At 38.5% G+C, this 25,694-nt stretch overlaps 1 protein-coding gene across 1 annotated transcript; it reads right to left on the reverse strand.

Moving 5' to 3' along the window:
- LOC133616198 (trace amine-associated receptor 13c) lies at window positions 1–25,694 on the reverse strand. The gene is made up of 3 exons (XM_061975356.1): window positions 25,581–25,694; window positions 3,533–3,897; window positions 1–1,222 (listed from the first exon to the last, which is right to left on the reverse strand). The coding sequence occupies exons 2-3, from the start codon at window positions 3,816–3,818 to the stop codon at window positions 321–323; spliced, it is 1,188 nt and encodes a 395-aa protein (XP_061831340.1). The 5' UTR covers window positions 3,819–3,897; window positions 25,581–25,694; the 3' UTR covers window positions 1–320.

Genomic DNA, 25,694 nt, shown 5'->3' on the forward strand with positions numbered 1-25,694 from the left:
AGTAAAACAGCAATACAGTATTTGTTTTCAAATGTTTGTTGAAATACTGTGGGTTTTTTTTTTTTAATACTTAAAACATTGATAACAAATTCATAAAAATCACAAGTTGATTCAATGTTTTTGGAAAGAAAAATATCGCAACGTTTGCCGCAGCTTTTTGAAAAAGCTGCCGCGAATTCGGACATTTTAGGCCACGACAATCACAAAAAAAAACGCGAAATCCTGACTGACTAAAACAGACCAACACAACTTCATGCAAAGTCAGCACCACTGTCCAATCCCATCACCAACGCACTTAGCAACCACTCCGAAGACGTCCCTCAGTTTTTCTCCCCTGTTGGGGGGAAGTGTTCACGTCGAAAGAGCAGGGTCACCCCCTTGCGAAAGCGGTGGTCCCGGACGCTGTAGATGATGACGTTGCAACAACTGTTTCCTGTTAGAATCCAGAAGGCAACAAAGGAGAAGTTGCACCAGGTGTAGCCCACCACGTTCCCCAGCACAAACACTGCAATGGGCGAGAAGGAGGCAGTGAAGGCAAATGTTAATATGCTGATTGTCTTAGCAGCCTTAATGTCTGAAAATGAGGGTCTGTGAGGACAAGCCCCTCCTCCTCCTGCTCCACCGACGACTCCCCCGTCACTCAAACTGCCCTCCGAGAGCAGTTTGCGTCTCCTGGAGTACTGCCGGATGCTTGTGAAAGACACAATGTTAATTGCCAGCGTCCCTCCAAGAAGGGTGAAGTCAAACGCCGGGAACAGCAGCAAGATGTTGGCATCGGGCGGCAGCTGGTTGCCGAGCAACAGCGGGGCGTAGTTGCACATCCGGCTGCACTCGTTGTACTCCAAAGTGAAATTGCCGCTGAAGATGAGGGGCGCCAGTGCCAGGAGGAAGCTGGCGGTCCAGGAAAGCAGGATTAGGAGCAGAGTCCTCCGCCGCGTCACCAAGGCGTCCTTGTGGAGCGGCCGCAGGATGGCGACACTCCGCTCCACGGTCATGAGGAAGATGGTGCTGATGGAGACGAAGGTGCACCCAGCGAACACTGGCCCGATCAGCATGCACGGCTGGAAGGAGCTCCCTTGGCCACCAAGAGAGGAAGCTGCAGATGTCGAGTCCCCCTGATACCAAATGGGAGGCGCGGTCCTGACCATCATTGTGACCTCGGTGTAGATGGAGAAGGGGACCACAAGGAGGCCCACCATCATGTCGGCTATGGCCAGGGATACTGTCAACAAGAGAAATATTAGGAGCAGGCAAAATACTGTGATACCTTTCACATTTCAATCGATACAGCACCAATTCCCGGTACCTGGGAATTGATGCTGGTACTCACTGGCACCAATCTTCAGCACTCGTTTGTAAATACTGTACTGTAGTAGACTTTGCATGCAGTTGCAATTCCAAGCCGTTAGACGCCAGTAGTGTATAGAACTTGTCTTTAAATGTGCTAGTTTTTTCTTTTGTTGATTCCTAAAAAGTGTTTCTACTCTAAGTATAGTACTTATTATGCTAGTGTAACAAGCTTGCGTACGCACAAAAACCTGCCCTACACCGTTTCTCTTGTTGTGCATGGGAGTTTGCCAAACCAGTCTACATGTGTTTTGTGGACTTGGAGAAGGCATTAGACCATTTCTCTCCGGAAGTCCTGACGAGAGTGTTCAGAGAGTATGGTGTATCGGACCGCCTGATTGATCAGTTTCAGAGCTTAGTAGTAAGTCGGACCCGTTTCCAGTGAGGGCCGGACTGCGCCAGGGCTGCCCTTTGTCACTGATTCTGTTTACAACTTTTAAGGACAGAATTTGTAGGCACAGTCAGGGCGTTAAGGTGATCCACTTTGGTGGCTGCAGGATTACGTCCCTGCTTTTTGCGGATGATGTGGATGTGGCTTTTCAGCTCTCACCGAATTTGTTCGCAGCAGAGTGTGAAGTGACTGGGATGAAAATCGGCACTTCCAAGTCTGAGTCCATGGTTCTCGTCCGGAATAGGGTGGAGTGGCATCTCCGGGTTGGGGTGGAGATCCTGCTCCAAGTGGAGGAGTTTAAGTACCTTGGGGTCTTGTTCACGAGTGAGGGAACAGTGAATCATGGGTTCGACAGGCGGCATCTGCAGTGATGCGGACCCTGCATGGGTTTGTCCTGGTGAAAAAGGAGCTGAGCCGGAAGACAAAGCTCTCAATTTACCGATCAATCTACGTCCCCATCCTCACCTATGGTCATGAGCTTTGGGTTATGGCCGAAAGGACAATATCACGGGTACAAGTGGCCAAAATGAGATTCCTTTGTGGCTAGCGGGGCTTTCCCTTAGAGATAGGGTGAGAAGCTCTGTCATTCGGGAGGACCTAAGAGTAAAGTCTCTGCTCCTCCACAGCAAGAGGAGCCGAATGAGGTGGTTCTGGCATCTGGTCAGAATGCCCCCTGAACCCCTCCCAGGGAAGACCCAGGACACGGTGGAGAGACTAGCCTGGAGAGTTGGCCTGGGAAGAGCTGGACAAAGTAGCTGGGGGGAGGGAAGTCTGAACTTCTCTGCTTGGACTGACTTTGGATGTGTAAAATTTGCTGATGCTAATCGGTAGCATGTTTATGGCAAAACCAATGTTAATTAGCGTTAAGCTAGCACATTTTGAGATGTGTTACCATATTGTATTTTTGAGCGCCTTCTTCTTGCTTTGTCAGCATGGAAAACTGTCCAAGAGCGCTTGAACCGGTGCAGAGTTTACAACCGGACGTTTACAACACAGGTATCAAAATATGTCACCGTTTGATTTTACGTGAATCAGAACCCGATAGTATCGACGGACTTTGGTTAGTACCTATAAAAGTACAGAATCCGGTACTCATCCCTATAGCGTGGGTTGTTTTGACCGGCAGTTGCTGTAACGATGCAAGCTTGCTGTTGTTTTTTGATGAATGCATATGATAAAGGAAAAGGGTGGAGTACCATCCCCGGGTTGGGGAGGAGATCTTGCCCCATGTGGAGGAGTTCAAGTACCTCGGAGTCTTGTTCACGAGTGAGGAAAGAGTGGATCGTGAGATCGACAGGCGGATCGGTGCGGCGTCTTCAGTAATGCGGACGCTGTATCGATCCGTCGTGGTGAAGAAGGAGCTGAGCCGGAAGGCAAAGCTCTCAATTTACCGGTCGATCTACGTTCCCATCCTCACATATGGTCATGAGCTTTGGGTTATGACAGAAAGGACAAGATCACGGGTACAAGCAACCGAAATGAGTTTCCTCAGCCAGGTGCCGGGGCTCTCCCTTAGAGATAGGGTGAGAAGCTCTGTCATCCAGGAGGAGCTCAAAGTAAAGCCTCTGCATCGAGTGGAGCCAGATGAGGTGGTTCGGGCATCTGGTCAGGATGCCACCCAAATGTGTTTAGGGCACATACGACCGGTAGGAGGCCACGGGGAAGACCCAGGACACGTTGGGAAGACTATGTCTCCCGGCTGGCCTGGGAACACCTCGGATAAGCGGAAGAAGATGGATGGACGGATGGATGGGGCATATGATAAAGTGTCTTGATCCATTCATCCAGTATTACCTTTCAGGTAGCCTTGGGCTGTTCTGGACTGTCTCGTCTGCACAAACACAATCAGAGTGATCACATTCCCAACCACGATGGCCACAGCCAGGCTGACCATGAACACCACAGCAAAGGTACGATTGAGAAAGCCGCAGCAGCAGACCGTACACAGAGGAGCCAGCGGCTGGCTCGATGCAAGTTCGACCCGTGCAGAGGTCAGAGTCAGGTTGAAGGGGGAGTCCGTGGTAGCCAGCAGTACTGCTGCGGTCCCAGCAGGAGCAGTTTGTGTCAGGAGAGCTGTCATGGCCCAGAACGTTCTGGTTTTCACTGGGGGTGTGTGGTGGGGTCAGTCAGGAGACCATGTCCTGAGCTCGAAGTCAAACCTGTTGGGGGGGAAAAAAAGAATCTGTCAGACCTCAGTCCATCTGTCCATGTCTGTATCCTCGTCACTCGTTAGCTGGAGCGTATCCTCGCTGATTGTGATTGCACCAAAATGACAATCAGGGGCGACGAAGGGGAGGGGTAAGGGAGAATTTTGTGCCGGGGCCCCTGGGCTTTTGTCAATTTGGAATGTTTTTTTTTTATTTCTGTCATTTTAAATGTCACTTAAAAATAAATGTTAAGCTGTAAAGATTTAATAACATGGTGACTTGACTCAAATTATGAACGTCTAACTGTACCTACAGCCCCTGTCAAAAATGCAAAATGGTTCGTTCCACCTGGATAGCGGCAAAGCCAACATGGTAAACTTCCCTCAACGCAGACGTCATAAGGTCATCAAAACTCACCTTTAAGTATTCACACACAGCACCAGCATATTTGGAACAAGAATGAGATGATAGAAGAAATGTAAAAATACACTAAATCTACACCTATGGCAGGTAGGGAAATGTTATGTTTATGTTTAGCTTTTTGCGTCTCATTGCACGTAACTTTAGTCCTTTCAAGAACCCTTGATTTAAGTTAGAAACAGAGGCCTCACCAAAGGTAAAAATACACTAAATTTACCTCTGGCAGAATAGGAGAAAGTTATTTTTAAGTTTCACTTTTGCATCTCATTGCACATAACTGTGGTGTGTTCTAGAACCCTTGATTTAAGTTAAAAACAGAGGTGTCACTAATGGTAAAATTACATTGCACATAACTGTGGTGTGTTCAAGAACCCTTGATTTAAGTTAAAAACAGAGGCTCCACCAAATGTAAAAGTACACTAATCAACTGTTGAACAACTTAAGCTGTTCATCAAGCAAGAATGGGAAAGAATTCCACCTGGAAAGCTTCAAAAGATGTGTCTCCTCAGTTCCCAAACGTTTACTGAGTGTTGTTAAAAGGAAAGGCCATGTAACACAGTGGTAAAAAAAAAATAAAAAAAATAATTAATTAATTAATTAAATATCTTGCACCATTATAATAGCACCGTTAATGCTGAAAGGTACATACAGGTTTTGGAGCAACATATGTTGCTCCAAAACCTGTATGTACCTTTCAGCATTAACGGTGCTATTAATCAAGCAACGTTATTATGGACGCCCCTGCTTATTTCAGCAAGACAATGCCAAGCCACGTGTTACATCAACGTGGCTTCATAGTAAAAGAGTGCGGGTACTAGACTGGCCTGCCTGTAGTCCAGACCTGTATCCCATTGAAAATTTGTGGCGCATTATGAAGCCTAAAATACCACAACGGAGACCCCCGGACTGTTGAACAACTTAAGCTGTACATCAAGCAAGAATGGGAAAGAATTCCACCTGAGAAGCTTAAAAAATGTGTCTCCTCAGTTCCCAAACGTTTACTGAGTGTTGTTAAAAGGAAAGACCATGTAACACAGTGGTGAACATGCCCTGTTGTTAATTATTATTTGCAAAAAAAAATTAAGTTTATAAGTTTGAACATGAAATATGTTGTCTTTGTAGTGCATTCAATTGAATATGGGTTGAAAAGGATTTGCAAATCATTGTATTCCGTTTATATTTACATCTAGCACAATTTCCCAACTCATATGGAAACGGGGTTTGTATTATTATTATTATACCGTACAACCCTCGATGGAAAAAACATTTCCAAACTAAACTTTTTAATTAAATGGAAGGTGATCAGACTTTTGTCTAAGAGGTTTTCTAAGAGGACCATAGGCGCATGTACTTCACTTACACTAAAAGGTAAGACTGAATGTTTTTTTTTAAATCATGTCCAAAAAAAATGTGACTAATTTGCTCATTTGTATGAAAGTGAATCATCCTCTTGCACTTAATGAGCTGCTGGTATTAACATCAATGAAGGAGTGTTTTTTTGTAAGAACCCAGCGCAGCATAGTGCAGTCTAATGATGTGCAGTGCTTGATCATAGAGACCAGGAAGGAACTAAAAGCAGCACCGACAAAGAGGTGGTGTTGAAATGCTGCGGCTCGCACACTTTCTGCTTAATCCGAGACCGACATAAAAGGCGTCTTGCCTTTGAGACGCTGCCAGCCCAGGCGCACACGGCCTACTTTCTGTTTAATCGGCGTGTGCTGGTTATAATGTTGCTGTTCCAACATTGTTTCACAGCGCCCTCAGCAGCCATTCAGAGTGACTTAGCTTCGGTTCTGTGGGCTGACGAGCGGGCTTCAATCATTCATGACGTTCGCTGATCTGGAGAGCGGGAAGGGCCCCCAAAACAAAACAAACAGCGACAGGAAAGGACAGGTTTCCCAGCAGCTGCAGGCACAGATACGGTGCGTTTCAGGTGGTACGTTTCAGCTGCTCTGTCCGCACTTTGACGTGTTGGAACGTAGCACGTTCGGCATGATTGATTTAGGTGCCGTCCCTTGAATGTTAACACCGCCGTTTTTTCGGATTTTCTTTCCTTTTTTTTTTTTAATAGAGCACGTTGGTCTTTAAATCAAGCGTGCTTGACTGCACACTAATAAGTCAGGACTCTGCAAAATTCGTAATTAAGCATTCACACCACACAGCACTGCAATCACGTTCAATCAGCCGCATTGATCAAAAGCAAAAGTTTCATTAAAAGTGCTGACAGTGTTTATTTAGATGCTTGTAATTAAGCAACACGTCAACGACATGGTAATAATTCATAATATATTCAGTGTTTCATCGTCTCTCACTATATGTTTGACTCTATCAGTTATGACTCAATAATAAAAATTTACATGTACAGTATATATATATATATATATATATATATATATATATATATATCAGTGACGTGCGGTGAGGTTGATGGCTGGTGAGGCACTGACTTCATCACAGTCAGATTTACAAACATATGAACCCTACAGAGTATCTTATTCACCATTTGATTGGCAGCAGTTAGCGGGTTATGTTTAAAAGCTCATACCAGCATTCTTCCCTGCTTGGCACTCAGCATCAAGGCTTGGAATTGGGGGTTAAATCACCAAAAATTATTCCCGGGCGCGGCGCCACTGCTGCCCACTGCTCCCCTCACCTCCCAGGGGGTGATCAAGGGATGGGTCAAAAGCAGAGGACAAATTTCATTACACCTAGTGTGTGTGTGACAATCATTGGTACTTTAACTTAACTTTAACTTTACACATACAAACTGTAGCACACAAAAAAGCACATTTAATAAAAAAAACGTTATTATGGTCTTACCTTTACTAATAAATGAAGTCCATGCGCCGCTGTTGTGCTGGATTAATGCACCCCCTGACAGGAGTGTTATATCAACTAAAGCCCTCACTTAAACTTTCCACGTGCAAGATTGAATCTATTTAAAAAAGTGTAACCGAGGGTTTATAAATGTCGCCTATACTGTATGAAACTACAAAATAACAAACACGGAGGCTCCAGTTTACACGAGGACCACTTTATTTACCTTCTTTCAAAAACCTCCGCTCCACTCCAACATGTCATCACTTCCGCTCTTAGCGCCTTAAAAATAAGAGCTCAAGGCATATACTGTATAACAGCGCATAACAGGAACTTAACATCACAAAGAGGAAAGCCCATGAAAATAGGTTACAAAAGTTATTGAATAAGAAGCCAAAAAGTGCAAAAACAATAATGTTCGTGTTGGAGGAGTTGTGAATTAGATACACCTGCAGTCTGCAGGGGTACCTAATGTTGTGGCCCTGCAGTCATTCACAACTCCTCCAACACGAACATTATTGTTTTTGCACTTTTTGGCTTCTTATGAAATAACTTTTTTAAATAGATTCAATCTTGCACGTGGAAAGTTTAAGTGTGGGCTTTAGTTGATGTAACACTCCCGTCAGGGGGTGCAAATTCTACGGCGGGGGTGCAGGAGGCGAGCCTCAGCCAGTGCGTCTTTCGCAGCAGTTTTATGATCGCTCAGCACAAGAAATACTTTACACACATGCAGTTGTTGACAAAATACACTGTACATTATATACCTCAGCTAACTAAACTATGGAAATGTATAATATAGTTCATATAGCAATACAGTCTCACTGCACAGCAGGCCAGCAGTTAGCTGAGTCCGCAATCCATGTTGAGGCACTGAGTGACGTGCCTCGACTGGCTGCTGTTCACCGCACCGTCTCTTCTCAGTATTTGAACGGCAAATGTGAAAATTCAGCGATTTTGAATAAAAATAATCTAAAACTGGTGAAGTTAAATGGAAAATAACTTTATAGTATAATCACTGGATACATTTAACAATTTAATATATATTTCTTTCTTTTAACATTTTTAACTTTCCATGATGGCAGGTGAGGCCCCGCCTCACCTGCCTCTAGTGACTGCATGTCACACATATATATATATATATATATATATATATATATATATATGTATATATATATATATATATATATATATATATATATATATATATATATATATATACACGTTAGATCGAGGCTATTTTATCCCTACAAGCCTGTTTTGAAGGTTTCCCTGAATAGCAGGGAATACCTGCGAAACAGGCTTGTAGGGATGATATAGCCTCTTGTGTTTTTTCCTGACCTAACGTATATTCCGCTCTATCGCGATATTGAGCACTGTATAACCGATAAACCACAGAAACCTCGACTATATATATATATATATATATATACATATATATACACACACACACACACACACACATCTATACATATATGTATAAATACATATATGTATGCATATACAAAACCCAAAACCAGTGGAAGTTGGCACGTTGCGTAATTCGTAAATAAAAACATAATACAATAATTTGCAAATCCTTTTCCATCCATCCATCCATCTTCTTCCGCTTATCCGAGGTCGGGTCGCGGGGGCAGCAGCCTAAGCAGGGAAGCCCAGACTTCCTCTCCCAGCCACTTTGTCCAGCTCTTCCCGGGGGATCCCGAGGCGTTCCCAGGCCAGCCGGGAGACATAGTCTTCCCAGCGTGTCCTGGGTCTTCCCCGTGGCCTCCTACCGGTCGGACGTGCCCTAAACACCTCCCTAGGGAGGCGTTCGGGTGGCATCCTGACCAGATGCCCGAACCACCTCATCTGGCTCCTCTCGATGTGGAGGAGCAGCGGCTTTACTTTGAGCTCCCCCCGGATGGCAGAGCTTCTCACCCTATCTCTAGACTCATTTCGGCCGTTTGTAACCGTGATCTTGTCCTTTCGGTCATAACCCAAAGCTCATGACCATAGGTGAGGATGGGAACGTAGATCGACCGGTAAATTGAGAGCTTTGCCTTCTGGCTCAGCTCCTTCTTCACCACATCGGATCAATACAGCATCCGCATTACTGAAGATGCCGCACCGATCCGCCTGTCGATCTCACGATCCACTCTTCCCTCACTCGTGAACAAGACCCCGAGGTACTTAAACTCCTCCACTTGGGGCAGGGTCTCCTCCCCAACCCGGAGATGGCACTCCACCCTTTTCCACTTATATTCAATTGGATAGACTGCAAAGACAAGATATTTAATGTTCAAACTGAGAAATTTAATTTTTTTTTGCAAATAACCATTAACTTAGAATTTAATGGCAGCAACACATTGCAAAAAAAGTTGGCACAGGGGCACTTTTACCACTGTGTTACATGGCCTTTCCTTTTAACAACACTCAGTAAACATTTGGGAACTGAGGAGACCAATTTTTGAAGCTTTTCAGGTGGAATTCTTTCCCATTCTTGCTTGATGTACAGCTTAAGTTGTTCAACAGTCCGGGAGTCTCCGTTGTGGTATTTTAGGCATCATAATGAGCCACACATTTTCAATGGGAGACAGGTCTGGACTACAGGCAGGCCAGTCTAGTACCCGCACTCTTTACTATGAAGCCACGCTGTTGTAACACATGGCTTGGCATTGTCTTGCTGAAATAAGCAGGGGCGTCCATGATAACGTTGCTTGGATGGCAACATATGTTGCTCCAAAACCTGTATGTACCTTTCAGCATTAATGGTGCCTTCACAGATGTGTAAGTTACCCATGTCTTGGGCAAATACACCCCCATACCATCACAGATGCTGGCTTTTCAACTTTACGCCTATAACAGTCCGGGTGGTTCTTTTCCACTTTGTTCCTGAGGACACGACCTCCACAGTTTTCAAAAACCATTTTAAAATGTGGACTCATCAGACCACAGAACACTTTTCCACTTTGTATCAGTACATCTTAGATGAGCTCGGGCCCAGCGAAGCCGGCGGCGTTTCTGGGTGTTGTTGATAAATGGCTTTCGCTTTGCTTAGTAGAGTTTTACCTTGCACTTACAGATGTAGCGACAAACTGTGGTTACTGACAGTGGTTTTCTGAAGTGTTCCTGAGCCCATGTGGTGATGTCCTTTACACACTGATGTCGCTTTTTGGTCGACAGCAGGTGAGCGTGCCGACCACTAACCAGAGGCAGGTGAACCCAATTAATCCCCATGGGAACCAAAACAAACCCAGAGGTGCGCAAAACAGGAACTAAGGGAGTCCAAAACTAACAAAATATGATCCGGGCCACGGATCATGACAGCGCCTTATAGTCCGGAAAATAGGGCACGCATATAAACCCTCTGCCTTGTTTTTACTGAATATTTAGGCCTTCTACGCTACTGTATGTTACTGGTGGTCATTATGGTGGTACTTGGAGAGCCAGGTTCTTTCTGAGGTGGTGCTTGGGGAAAAAAGTTGGTAAAACTACTGGTGTAAAGTGAAGGAAAAATAAAGTGTGTGATTAATTTGTGTTCATACATGAGTCATGCGATAATGTTTTGTTATTAAAGGGGAACATTATCACAATTTCAGAAGGGTTAAAACCATTAAAAATCAGTTCCCAGCGGCTTATTTTATTTTTCGAAGTTTTTTTCAAACTTTTACCCATCATGCAATATCCCTAAAAAAAGCTTCAAAGTGCCTGATTTTAACCATCGTTATATACACCCGTCCATTTTCCTGTGACGTCACATAGTGATGCCAATACAAACAAACATGGCGGATAGAACAGCAAGATATAGCGACATTATCTCGGATTCAGACTCGGATTTCAGCGGCTTAAGCAATTCAACAGATTACGCATGTATTGAAACGGATGGTTGTAGTGTGGAGGCAGGTAGCGAAAACGAAATTGAAGAAGAAACTGAAGCTATTGAGCCATATCGGTTTGAACCGTATGCAAGCGAAACCGACGAAAACGGCACGACAGCCAGCGATACGGGAGAAAGCGAGGACGAATTTGGCGATCGCCTTCTAACCAACGATTGGTATGTGTTTGTTTGGCATTAAAGGAAACTAACAACTATGAACTAGGTTTACAGCATATGAAATACATTTGGCAACAACATGCACTTTGAGAGTGCAGACAGCCCAATTTTCATCAATTAATATATTCTGTAGACATACCCTCATGTCAGCAGGCCAGGGAAGCTAGGGTCGATATTCTTCTCTTGATCATCTTCGGTGGCATAAGGGACGGTGTGAGCCAAGACATCCAGGGGGTTTAGCTCGCTCGTCTGCGGGAACAAACTGCCGCCATTGCTTGCCGTGCTACCGAGGTCCTTTGTCCCTGAATTGCTGACACACTCCGGCAGATTCAATGGGGGTCTGGCGGCAGATTTCTTTGACTTTATCGTTGGAAATGCATCTGCTTTGAGTGTCGCAGGATATCCACACATTCTTGCCATCTCTGTCGTAGCATAGATTTCGTCGGTAAAGTGTGCGGAACAAACGTCCAATTTCTTGCCACTTTCGCATCTTTGGGCCACTGGTGCAACTTGAATCCGTCCCTGTTCGCGTTGTTACACCCTCCGACAACACACCGACGAGGCATGATGTCTTCAAGGTACGGAAAACAGTCGAAAAAACGGAAAATAACAGAGCTGATTTGACTCGGTGTTTGAGAAAATGGCGGATAATTCCCGGTGTGACGTCACAACGAATATTAGAAAGGCGTTTAATTGGCCAAAATTCACCCATTTAGAGTTCAGAAATGGGTTAAAAAAATATATGGTCTTTTTTCTGCAACATCAAGGTATATATTGACGCTTACATAGGTCTGGTGATAAGGTTTTCTTATTAATTGCATGCGTTTCACTTTGACAGCTCTATTTGTATTATAATTGTCTTTCGGTTTATTCAATTTGGCACGGAAAATAGAGCCGTGTTTTTTTTTATGTTGTTTTTTTTTTCTTCCCTTCTTTTTTCTTCGTGCCTGACATCGATCAACATAACCGAAGAGATGCATTGATGGTTAAAGAAAAGTGAAAAACAAACACCTCGCCATCAACTGCTTTTTCTTTTCTGGAGCTGCCCACACACTAAAAGTATGTCGGCTGCCCTTTGGAAAATGCACAATGAAGGTTGTGGGTTTCATGTTCAAAATGTTATGCAAATTATTATGTTTCATGTCCGCGGTGAGGTGGCGACTTGTCCAGGGTGTACCCCGCCTTCCGCCCGGATGCAGCTGAGGTAGGCTCCAGCAACTCCCCCGCGACCCCAAAAGGGACAAGCGGTAGAGAATGGATGGATGTAAGCATGCATAGTTTGTCATAAAAAAAATAAATAAAATGCATATGCAGTCAGTGTACAGTATGGCTCTAGAGCTCGTAAGGTTCCACCCTTAGTGGGGACTACATTGCAGCAATTTTTTTTTTATGTGCATTGTATAGAGCTGAAATGACCATTTGGAGAGAAAAAAAGCATCTTTACTAGAGGGAGAAAAACAACTCATTAAGGGTCTTTTTACCTCCAGTGAAGATGACAGGTCAAAGCACTCCCTCTGGCAAGACCACCAGCAGCTGACATCACGTACACACACACACACACACTCACACACACACACACACACACACTATTGTTAAAAATATGCACACTAACAGAGTCCCCATGTGTCTTGGATGAATTTAGATTATATTAACACCTTTCAATGTGCTCTACATCTATATGTAGAAAATGTGTGTGTGTGTAGTGTGCATTGATGACACGTTACATCAAAAGTATCAGTTATTGGCGTTACAACGTAGGTGAAAGTAATTTGTTAGTTAGTTAGTTAATTACCGTATTTTCCGGACTATAAGGCGCACTTAAAAATGTTTTTTTTTCTTCTTAAAACTCGACAGTTTTAAGAAAACATCAAAAGTATCGGTTATTGGCGTAACAACGTAGGTGAAAGTAATTTGTTAGTTAATTAGTTAGTTAATTACCGTATTTTCCAGACTATAAGGCGCACTTAATTTGTTGTTTTTTTCTTAAAACTCGACTGTTTTAAGAAAACATCAAAAGTATCGGTTATTGGCGTTACAACGTAGGTGAAAGTAATTTGTTAGTTAGTTAGTTAATTACCGTATTTTCCGGACTATAAGGCGCACTTAAAAATGTTTTTTTTTTCTTAAAACTCGACAGTTTTAAGAAAACATCAAAAGTATCGGTTATTGACGTTACAACGTAGGTGAAAGTAATTTGTTAGTTAATTAGTTAGTTAATTACCGTATTTTCCGGACTATAAGGCGCACTTAAAAAAAAAAATTGTTTCTTAAAACTCAACAGTTTTAAGAAAACATCAAAAGTATCGGTTATTGGCGTTACAACGTAGGTGAAAGTAATTTGTTAGTTAGTTCATTACCGTATTTTCCGGACTATAAGGCGCACTTAAAAATTATTTTTTTTCTTAAAACTCGACAGTTTTAAGAAAACATCAAAAGTATCGGTTATTGGCGTTACAACGTAGGTGAAAGTAATTTGTTAGTTAATTAGTTAGTTAATTACCGTATTTTCCGGACTATAAGGCGCACTTAAAACATTTTTTTTTTCTTAAAACTCGACAGTTTTAAGAAAACATCAAAAGTATCGGTTATTGGCGTTACAACGTAGGTGAAAGTAATTTGTTAGTTAATTAGTTAGTTAATTACCGTATTTTCCGGACTATAAGGCGCACTTAAAAATGTGTTTGTTTTTTTTAAAACTCGACAGTTTTAAGAAAACATCAAAAGTATCGGTTATTGGCGTAACAACGTAGGTGAAAGTAATTTGTTAGTTAATTAGTTAGTTAATTACCGTATTTTCCAGACTATAAGGCGCACTTAATTTGTTGTTTTTTTCTTAAAACTCGACTGTTTTAAGAAAACATCAAAAGTATCGGTTATTGGCGTTACAACGTAGGTGAAAGTAATTTGTTAGTTAGTTAGTTAATTACCGTATTTTCCGGACTATAAGGCGCACTTAAAAATGTTTTTTTTTTCTTAAAACTCGACAGTTTTAAGAAAACATCAAAAGTATCGGTTATTGACGTTACAACGTAGGTGAAAGTAATTTGTTAGTTAATTAGTTAGTTAATTACCGTATTTTCCGGACTATAAGGCGCACTTAAAAAAAAATTGTTTCTTAAAACTCAACAGTTTTAAGAAAACATCAAAAGTATCGGTTATTGGCGTTACAACGTAGGTGAAAGTAATTTGTTAGTTAGTTCATTACCGTATTTTCCGGACTATAAGGCGCACTTAAAACATTTTTTTTTTCTTAAAACTCGACAGTTTTAAGAAAACATCAAAAGTATCGGTTATTGGCGTTACAACGTAGGTGAAAGTAATTTGTTAGTTAATTAGTTCGTTAATTACCGTATTTTCCGGACTATAAGGCGCACTTAAAAATGTGTTGTTTTTTTTTAAAACTCGACAGTTTTAAGAAAACATCAAAAGTATCGGTTATTGGCGTTACAAAGTAGGTGAAAGTAATTTGTTAGTTAATTAGTTAGTTAATTACCGTATTTTCCGGACTATAAGGCGCACTTAATTTTATTTTTTTTCTTAAAACTCGACAGTTTTAAGAAAACATCAAAAGTATCGGTTATTGGCGTTACAACGTAGGTGAAAGTAATTTGTTAGTTAGTTAGTTAATTACCGTATTTTCAGGACTATAAGGCGCACTTAAATTTTTTTTTTTTTTCTTAAAACTCGACAATTTTAAGAAAACATCAAAAGTATCGGTTATTGGCGTTACAACGTAGGTGAAAGTAAATTGTTAGTTAATTAGTTAGTTAATTACCGTATTTTCCGGACTATAAGGCGCACTTAAAAATGTTTTTTTTCTCTTAAAACGCAACAGTTTTAAGAAAACATCAAAAGTATCGGTTATTGGCGTTACAACGTAGGTGAAAGTAATTTGTTAGTTAAATAGTTAGTTAATTACCGTATTTTACGGACTATAAGGCGCATTTAAAAAAAAAATTTTTCTTAAAACTCAACAGTTTTAAGAAAACATCAAAAGTATCGGTTATTGGTGTTACAACGTAGGTGAAAGTAATTTGTTAGTTAATTAGTTAGTTAATTACCGTATTTTCCGGACTATAAATCGCACTTAAAACATTTTTTTTTTCTTAAAACTCGACAGTTTTAAGAAAACATCAAAAGTATCAGTTATTGGCGTTACAACGTAGGTGAAAGTAATTTGTTAGTTAATTAGTTAGTTAATTACTGTATTTTCGGGATTATAAGGTGCACTTAAAAATGTTTTTTTTTTCTTAAAACTCGACAGTTTTAAGAAAACATCAAAAGTATCGGTTATTGCCGTTACAACGTAGATGAAAGTAGTTCGTTAGTTATTTAGTTAATTAATTACCATATTTTCCGGATTATAAGGCGCACTTAAAAATGTTTTTTTTTTCTTAAAACTCGACAGTTTTAAGAAAACATCAAAAGTATCAGTTATTGGCGTTACAACGTAGGTGAAAGTAATTTGTTAGTTAATTAGTTAGTTAATTAACGTATTTTCCGGACTATAAGTCGTACTTAAAGTTTATTTTTTTTCTTAAAACTCGACAGTTTTAAGAAAACATCAAAAGTATCAGTTATTGGCGTTACAACATAGGTGAAAGTAATTTGTTAGTTAATTAGTTCGTTAATTACCGTATATTCCGGACTATAAGGCTCACTTAAAAATGTTTTTTTTTTCTTAAAACTCGACAGTTTTAAGAAAACATCAAAAGTATCGGTTATTGGCGTTACAACATAGGTGAAAGTAATTTGTTAGTTAATTAGTTCGTTAATTACCGTATATTCCGGACTATAAGGCTCACTTAAAAATGTTTTTTTTTTCTTAAAACTCGACAGTTTTAAGAAAACATCAAAAGTATCGGTTATTGGCGTTACAACGTAGGTGAAAGTAATTTGTTAGTTAATTAGTTAGTTAATTACCGTATTTTCCGGTGCGCCTAATGTATGGAATAATTGGGGTTTGGCTTACCGACCTTGAAGCAATTTTATGTGGTACATGATAAGTGTGACCAGTAGATGGCAGCCAAACATAAGAGATACGTGTAGACTGCAATATGATGGCAATATGACTCAAGTAAACAACACCAACATTTTATATGTTCCATTGAAAATATGGAACATTACACACGGCGCTCAAAAAATCTATCAAAATGGACATTCATCCTCCGGTGTTGCCATTTCTAATATAAAGTAGTGTAAAATTCTTACTTATATCTGTCAGTAAACTCGCCATGAAAGCGCTAAAACATACCGGTGTAGTGAGTGTACATTATTCACCCAATGAACTTTAGTTATTAGAGAGTTCCGGTCGGACGGTTTTTCCGGCCTTGTTGTTGTTTCCGGATAAGGAGATGCTGCTCCGTTATTGATTTAAGTAGTCTGAATGTCATTAAAACAGTTAGCTCCATCTTTTGAAACTTCTTCCACTCCCGTCCTTGCACGCTACACCGCTACAACAAAGATGACGGGGAGAAGACACTATCGAAGGTGAGCCACGTAAATAAGACGGCCCACAAAACGGCGCATTCCAGAAGAGACTGTCAGAAAGCGGCTTGAAGATGATCTGTAAAACATCATCTATGCAACATTTTGACCAAAGAACCACCATTACATGTTATGTAGACCACAAGGAAGTCTTTTACATTTAGAAAAAAATAAAAATAATACGTCTCCTTTAATGCGCCTTATAATCCGGTGCGCCTTATATATGAAAAAAGATCGAAAGTAGACCATTTGTCGGCAGTACGGCTTATAATCCGGTGCGCCCTATGGTCCGGAAAATACGGTACTTGTTACAAAACAAAGGAGTGGCATTAGAAACACCATTGTTATGTAACAGCATTACAACCTACTTAAAGGAATTCATTAGTAAAACAGTTACTAAAAAAAGAAAGGAAAAAAAAGTAATGGAATTAGGAATGTGGTTATCATGTAACAGCGTTAAAAAGTAGGTCAAAGTAATTTATTAGTTAATAAATTATTTTCTCGTTACAAGACAAAGGAACAGCATTGGAAACACTGTTATGTAACTGCGTTACAACGTAGGTTAATGTAAAGCTCATTGATCCAAAAGAGCATTGGTGAGGCAACACACTGATGTTGGTCAAGAAGGCCTGGCTGTCAGTCTCCGTTCTAACTCATCCCAAAGGTGTTCTATCGGGTTCAGGTCAGGACTCTGTGCAGGCCAGTCAAGTTCATCTACATCAGACTCTGTCATCCATGTCTTTATGGACCTTGCTTTGTGCACTGGTGCACAGTCATGTTGGAAGAGGAAGGGGCTCGCTTTAAACTGTTCCCACAAGGTTGGGAGCATGGAATTGTCCAACAATGTTTTGGTATCCAGGAGCAATCCTTTCACTGGAACTAAGGGGCTAAGCCCAACTACAGGAAAACAACCTCACACCGTAATTCCTCCGCTGACCCCTCTCTGTCAGTTTACATGGCCTACCACTTGGTGGCTGAGTTGCTGTTGTTCCCAAACTCTTCCGTTTTCTTATAATAAAGCCCACAGTTGACTTTGGAATATTTATGAGCGAGGAAACTTCACGACTGGATTTGTTGCACAGGTAGCATCCTGTGACAGTTCCACGCTGGAAATCACTGAGAGCGGCCCATTTCACAAATGTTTGTAGAAACAGTCTCCACGCCTAAGTGCTTGATTTTATACACCTGTGGGCCAAGTGATTAGGACACCTGATTCTCATCATTTGGATGGGTGGCCAAATACTTTTGGCAATATAGTGTATGTTGGTTGTTGTTGCCCTGGAGCTTTCTGTCCTAGTTTTTGTTAACATCTTCTAATGCCTCTAATTCTTTCAGTTGCTAATGATTTCTAGTCCAGCAGTCTTAGCCCAAAGTAGGATTGGCCATACCTTCATTTTGAGGACTCTAAGTTTGGTGTGAAGTCAGATGTTTCTATTTCTAAATACAACTCTCATTTTATTGAAGATGTCTTTTTTCTGTGTCTTTTTCGCATCTCCGATCGGATGTTTTTGTGACGCCAAGGTCATGTCTTTTGATCATGTTTTGTTTTAGTTATGTCCTGTTTGGTTTTTGGTCACTTACTTCCTGCTTTTTCACTCCCTTGTTTTGTATCCATGGTGCTCATTTGGACACATGCACCTGTGTTAATCATGTCACTACTATTTAAGCCTGTCACTTTCAGTTGGTCGTCCTGGCGACATTACCTCTGTTACGTCTACTACCCACGCTACCCATGATACTCATGTTTATCATAGTTCACGCTGTTTGTTCTGGTCACAGTAAGTGTTATTTATTTCATGTCCATAGTTTTGCCTTCGTGCTAGTTTTTTGTTTCATAGTCAAGTTTGCATTTCCGCCTTGTGTGCGCTTTTTGTTTGTACCTTTTTATAGTTATTATTAAATCATGTCCTTACCTTCACGCCATGTGCGCTCCAATTTCTTTGCATCTCGGGAAAACAAACCCCGCCAAAGTCCACGTCGTGACATTAAATTGGTTTTGTTGATGTTTACAAGCAGTCTGTTTTCTTCACTGTGGGTTACTACTACCGGTGCTCTAAAAATTACCTAGTTAATTATAGTTACTTGTTACTTTACCAAAAAAGAATTAACGGAATCACTTTTAAATTACTAAGGAAAGTAATTAATACATTACGTCTGGCATTTACAGTTGATAGACGTTTCATATAGAGCACGGTGTGCGTGTGTCTGTGCCTTTAAAAGGCGGGGCCTGTTGCCGAGTGACACGTGACGTCACCGAGAGCTGTGTTTGTTAGCTTTAGCCGCTGACGTCAGCTCTTTTGAATCTTTTCACCGGATTGTGTCAATAAAGAGATTGAATGTGCTTCGGTGGCTGTCAAATATTGTCAACAAACGGTGTATTGTTTGGATTGCGAGTTTGTCACTTTAATCGTTTATTTGTTCATTATTCCCATCGTCTACGTGTGCGTACGTTGTTGTCTGCTGTGTCACCGTGTGATTCGATATCAAGTTCATTTTAATGCAGTGTTTTTACGTGTGAAAAGATATTGCCGCACTTATGATGCCGTCTTGTTGTTGACATAAATAAATCCACATCAGAAGTAGAGTGCCACGTTACATCAAGCTATCGCTAATGGCATTGTATCCATCCATCCATCCATTTTCTACCGCTTGTCCCTTCTGGGGTCGCGGGGGATGCTGCGTTTTGACGGACCTAAAAGTTGTTACTTGCTACTAGTAAAAGTAACGGCATTAGCTACGCCCTTATTACGAACACTGGTTACACTGCAAAAAGTCAGTGTTCAAAAACAAGAAAAAAAAATACAAAAATGAGGGGTATTTCATTTGAACTATGCAAAATTATCTGCCAATAGAACAAGAAAATTCGGCTTGTCAAGACTTTCCTTAACAAGTCAAATTAAATCTGCAAGCAGCGATGGACGGGACCGACTTTGAGGGCTCATACAATCCAAACCGGAGCAGTAATAAAACTCTTTCATCAACTTTTAATCAGAAGGGTTCAATCTCTCTCCTGTGCTAATTTGAAGCCGACACGACAAACGCGCTCAGAGGAGATAATGTTTGAAAAAAGGTGACTGTTTTTACACAACTTTTGTTTTGAAGGGGGAATTGCAAAATTCCTGTTGATTTTTGCTGGGGGTTGTCAGTGTATGAAATATAGGTCTAAGTGAGACCTACATAGAGGTTTGTGTTTCATGTCTCTACGACATTCTTACTGGGAGTTACAGACAGTTTTGTCTGTGTTTTCTTCCTAGGGGGAGCTAGAGCGCAATTTTGAGTTTTGGGGTTTGGTTGTTTTGATTAGATCTCAATTTTCACCAGTCTTGATGTGTGTGTCCAATTTGGTGAGTTTTGAAGCATGTTAAGGGGTGCAAATTACAGCTCAAAGAGGCGGCGGTATAATAATAAAACGCTAGAAATACAATAGGGCCCTCTGTCCCAAAGGGACTCGGTCCCTAATTAGCTAACCTCAATGAACTCCAAAAATACCTTAAAAAAGGTATATTCTCACTAATAACAAGTGCACTTTTCTTGGTAGAAAAAAAAATTAGACCTTTTTGCTCAATATGTTGAAAAATATTCTTAAATTAAGTAAATGCTAGTGCCATTATCTTGACATAATGATATGCGCTCGGCATTGCATTTCTTGAAACCAGCAAACTTATACTAAAAACGAATTTATTGTTCTTAATGGAAAGGCAACAAGGCAACCGCTTGTTACTCTCGGGGTCTCCTAGCCGCTCAGGCAAATCATTTGGTCTAAAAATGCATTTTTCCATCGATAACATGACATCATCGTGCTAAGTGCGTGCTCTTTCAGTCAATTAGTGCGCATATATACAGCCCGGCCACCGGCCACATTTTTTTTTATTGTAATTTTGGAAAATTTAACTGAATGTGCATGAACTATTTCTGTTCAAAATAGTTTAAAATGTCACATGTTAAATGTTTAAATATTAATTGTCAGTTTACTGTACTGTGCCAACTGTACTACTATTTGAGTACATCTTTTCTATTGTTTCATTGAAAATAAAACAGCAAAGTCCATTTGGCTGTCATCTGTTTTAATTATGAGACACAATTGTGTCAAAATCATGATTTTTTTTTTTTTCATGCTTGAAGTAAGAAATGATTACTTTAAAAAAGTAGTTGTATACTTGTGAGTGTTGATGACACAGCTTTGCATCAGTTGATATTCTAGTTTCAAGCATGTTTTACTCAATATAGGTCATTAAATCTCAGCAACAAGCTGTAATATCTTACTGAGATCATTTAGGACCAAAACCCTTAAAACAAGTAAAACACTAACATAAAATCTGCTTAGTGAGAAGAATTATCTAATCAGACAGAAAATAAGCAAATATCACCCTTATTTGAGATTTTTAATCTTACTTAGATTTCAGTTTTTGCATGTACTAGTGTGTTCAGGATGTTCTCGAGCTGTCTTTTAGTCTGCATGTCTGAGGTTGCTAACAATAACTCCTCCAACTTTTAATCCATCTTGATCTTGCAAGATCACTTGGCTGTAGATGTTAACAGATCAGGGATCAGCGGAGAGTACACGACATTGTCGAACACCCATTTGAATAGCTTGGAATTGATTGCCTTCACCATCTATTCTGATTGCGGCTCCATGTTACCAGTACTGATTTCTCCACATCAATTTCCAGCTCATTCAAGATTTGGAAAAGGTTTTTATGTTTATGCTTTGGAATAGTCTATAGAACACATGTAGAAATCAGCTTAGACTTAGACAAACTTTATTGATCCACAAGGGAAATTGTTCTTGCTAGAAACTTGCACTTCTATTGATTTTGTCATTAACATACCGAGTGTGAATATAGCTTTTCTGGTGCCCTGGTCCGGGAGAAATCTGAATTGTGTGGCCGATAGATCTGGAAGTATTTTATTTCTTGCTCTTGCCAGCTGTACCCCAAGAAGAATGTTGGGTGGTATGACTCCTAAGGCGTATCATCCTATGTTGATCTCAGTCTGTGGCTCCAGGGTAACAAAAATAGATTTTTTATTTTGTGTCTGATGGAATTTGCCCGTCCTCGTAAACGATGTTAAACAATCTTGTCAGTTCTTATGTTCCAATTTCTTCTATGACTTCAGTTGGAATCTTATCTGGTCCAAGCACCTTTCCATGTTTCATTTTGGACATGTTTTCTCAAGACATTCAATCGATCGCAACTGGATTGCTTGGTTTGTCTTAGAAGACGTTTTAACTACCACCCAAGTAGGTTTCATCAGTTTGTGGTCATAGACTTAGATTGGTCAGATTTAGTCTTAGTCTTAGATTGGTCAGATCGAGTCTTGGACTTAGATGGTCGAATCTAGACTTAGACTTAAATTGGTCAGATTTAGTCTTAAGACTTAGATTGGTCAGATGTAGTCTTATTCTTAGATTTGTCAGATCTAGTCTTCTAATACAAACCAAGCAGTCAACTCTCACCCAAGTAGGGTTCATCAATTAATGCTCATAGACTTAGTTTGGTCAGATTTAGTCTTAGTCTTCGATTGGTCAGAACTAGTCTTAGTCTTAGATTGGTAAGATCTAGTCTTTGTCTTAGATTGGTCTGGTCGGGTCTAGTGTTAGACTTAAATTGGTCAGATCTAGTCTTAGTCTTAGATGGATCAGATCTAGTCTTAGACCTCAATTGGTCAGACCTAGTCTTAGATTTAAATTGGTCAGATCTAGTCTTAGTCTTAGATTGGTCAGCTCTAGTCTTCAAAGACAAACCAAACAGTCCAGTTGAAAAAGCCTGTGAACACAATGGCCAGGATGAAGGAGAACACCCATAGACATTTTGAGCATGACATTTTTCACATCATCGTCTGTTTTTTTAAGAGCCTTCCATGTTCTTCCTTCTAGTCGGAGGTGGACCTCGGTCGTCATGGAATAAATGTTGAATATATTCCGTCCATCTGGACAGAATGTCTTCCTTATCCATTAGTATGTTGCCTTCCTTTGATCTGATGCACGGTGACTTTGAGGGCCCCTATGTCACCTTGACTTCTGTGATCTTTTGGTGCATGTACTTGACATCAGTGCCCTTGTGTTGTTCCAGTTCTTCGGATTGTGAGTTATCCATTTATTTATCTTTATTTATATATCTTTATTTAGCTCTGGTGCATTTCTTCTCCATAAGATTATCCAGTTTGTTGTACTCACTTTTGTTTTTTATTGTATAATGTTGTATTCCATACTTCATATGAAATATATTAAATGCTAAAATATTACATTTAAATCTGAATGTTAATTTTAAATGTTAAATATAAAGCTACATTTTAAATATAAAATGTAAATCTGAATTTCTAGATATAAATGTTAAATAAAAATGTTAAATATAAATCTTGCATGTTAAATACAAATGTTAAATATATATTTTACATGTTAAATCTAAATATTAAATCTAAATGTTAATTTTAAATGTTAAATATAAAGCTACATTTTAAATATAAAATGTAAATCTGAATTTCTAAATATAAATGTTAAATAAAAATGTTAAATATAAATGTTGCATGTTAAATAAAAATGTTAAATATATATGTTACATGTTAAATCTAAATATTAAATCTAAATGTTAATTTTAAATGTTAAATATAAAGCTACATTTTAAATATAAAATGTAAATCTGAATTTCTAAATATAAATGTTAAATAAAAATGTTAAATATAAATGTTGCATGTTAAATACAAATGTTAAATATATATGTTACATGTTAAATCTAAATATTCAATCTAAATGTTAATTTTAAATGTTAAATATAAAGCTACATTTTAAATATAAAATGTAAATCTGAATTCCTAAATATAAATGTTAAATAAAAATGTTAAATATAAATGTTGCATGTTAAATACAAATGTTAAATATATATGTTACATGTTAAATCTAAATATTACATCTAAATGTTAATTATTTTAAATGTGAAATATAAAGCTACATTTTAGATATAAAATGTAAATCTGAATTTGTAAATATAAATGTTAAATAAAAATGTTAAATATAAATGTTGCATGTTAAATACAAATGTTAAATATATATGTTACATGTTAAATCTAAATATTAAATATAAATGTTATATTGAAAAATATCTAAGTCTAAATGTTAAATCTAAATGTTAAATCTAAATGTTATATTTAAGTATGAAATTTAAATCTAAATGTTAATAATCTAAAATTTAAATAACAAATCTAAATGTTACATTTAAATCTAAATGTTAAATGTATATGTTATATTTAAGTATGAAATTTAAATCTAAATGTGAATAATCTAAAATTTAAATAACAAATCTAAATGTTACATTTAAATCTAAATGTTAAATGTATATGTTATATTTAAGTATGAAATTTAAATCTAAATGTTAATAATCTAAAATTTAAATAACAAATCTAAATGTTACATTTAAATCTAAATGTTAAATATATATGTTATATCCCCAACATTAAATATAAATGTTACATGTTAAATAAAAGTGTTAGATATATGTGTTGCATGTTAAGTCTAAATGTTAGGTCGAAATGTTAATTCTAAATGTTAAATATGATTGAGCTGTAAATGGTAAATTTATTTATAAATGTTACATGCAAAATATAAATGTCATAATCATATGTTAAATATGAAAATACTGTAAATGGTCAACCTAATTGTAAATGTTAATTCTAAATGTCACATGCCAAATATAAATGTGTTTTAAATCTAAATGTTACATGTTGGATCTAAATGTTAAATTTCAATTTTATATATTCTATCTAAATGTTACATGTTAAATTTAAATGTTGAATCTGAATATGAATTTTAAATGTAAATATAAATGTTAAATCTAAATTCAAAATCCTAATATAAATGTTAAATAAAGACTTGAATACAAACCTAATTAAAATGTAGCCATATATATACAACTTGTTTTGACTAGGATTCATTTGTTTCACACAAATACACATTCTTTGTCCTTTTTGTATAATACTTGAATCATCCAAATGACCTCATCTAACTTGCAATGCAGCATAGTCACTAAGCATCTCCAAAACATTGCAGTGTGTTGTGGGAATGTTAGTCAGGTCACTGATCTCTGCTTTAAAAATCATCCCAAAGGTGTTTGATGGGGGTTGAGGTCAGGGCTCTCAGGTCCTGCCACACCAAAAATCATCCAGGTGTGTCTTTACCTACCTTGCTTTAGCACTTTAGTATTGACATTTCACTTTTAATACCTACTCCTACAACACACAGTCAATTAAAAAAAAAAAAAAGACAGCCAGGGAACGACCGTGTTTCTGAAGCGACACTCGGTTGTCTGATGATATCATAATATCACACTTTTATTTATAGGACACATTGTGGTGATAACTGAAATGGGAAATATACGAATTAAATATAATTAAAATACTATAAAATGTTGATACCTTTCATGTTATGTTTATCCAATTCAATCATTTTTTTGGTCACATCTATGGTGACAAATACATTATTTAATCATCTAAGAATATTTGAATTAAATATAATTAAAATACTATATACTGTTGATACATTTCATGTTATGTTTATCCAATTCAATCATTTTTTTTGGTCATATCTATGGTGACAAATACATTATTTAATCATCTAAGAATATTTGAATTAAATATAATTAAAATACTATATACTGTTGATACATTTCATGTTATGTTTATCCAATTCAATCATTTTTTTGGTCATATCTATGGTGACAAATACATTATTTAATCATCTAAGAATATTTGAATTTTAGGGGGGGCAAAAGCAGAGTAACCTTTCACTTAAAAGCATGCGTAATTAGTGTTTATTTGGTAATTATACGATAGAAAAATCTGGCAAAGTAAAACAAATGTTACATTTTAAAAAATGACTATATATATATATATACATATATATACTAGACATGTAAATAAAACTAGTGAAAAGACTGTATTTTCTTACCTGCATTTTGACTGATACGAACCACATAGCAGTTGAGCAAGTATAAATTGCAAAAAAAAAAAAAAAAAATTGTAAGTAAATGACAATTAAAGCTGGTCCAGGCAAGCGGAGAGT

Source organism: Nerophis lumbriciformis, linkage group LG15 (assembly GCF_033978685.3).
Source record: "Nerophis lumbriciformis linkage group LG15, RoL_Nlum_v2.1, whole genome shotgun sequence".
Lineage (NCBI taxonomy): Eukaryota > Metazoa > Chordata > Actinopteri > Syngnathiformes > Syngnathidae > Nerophis > Nerophis lumbriciformis.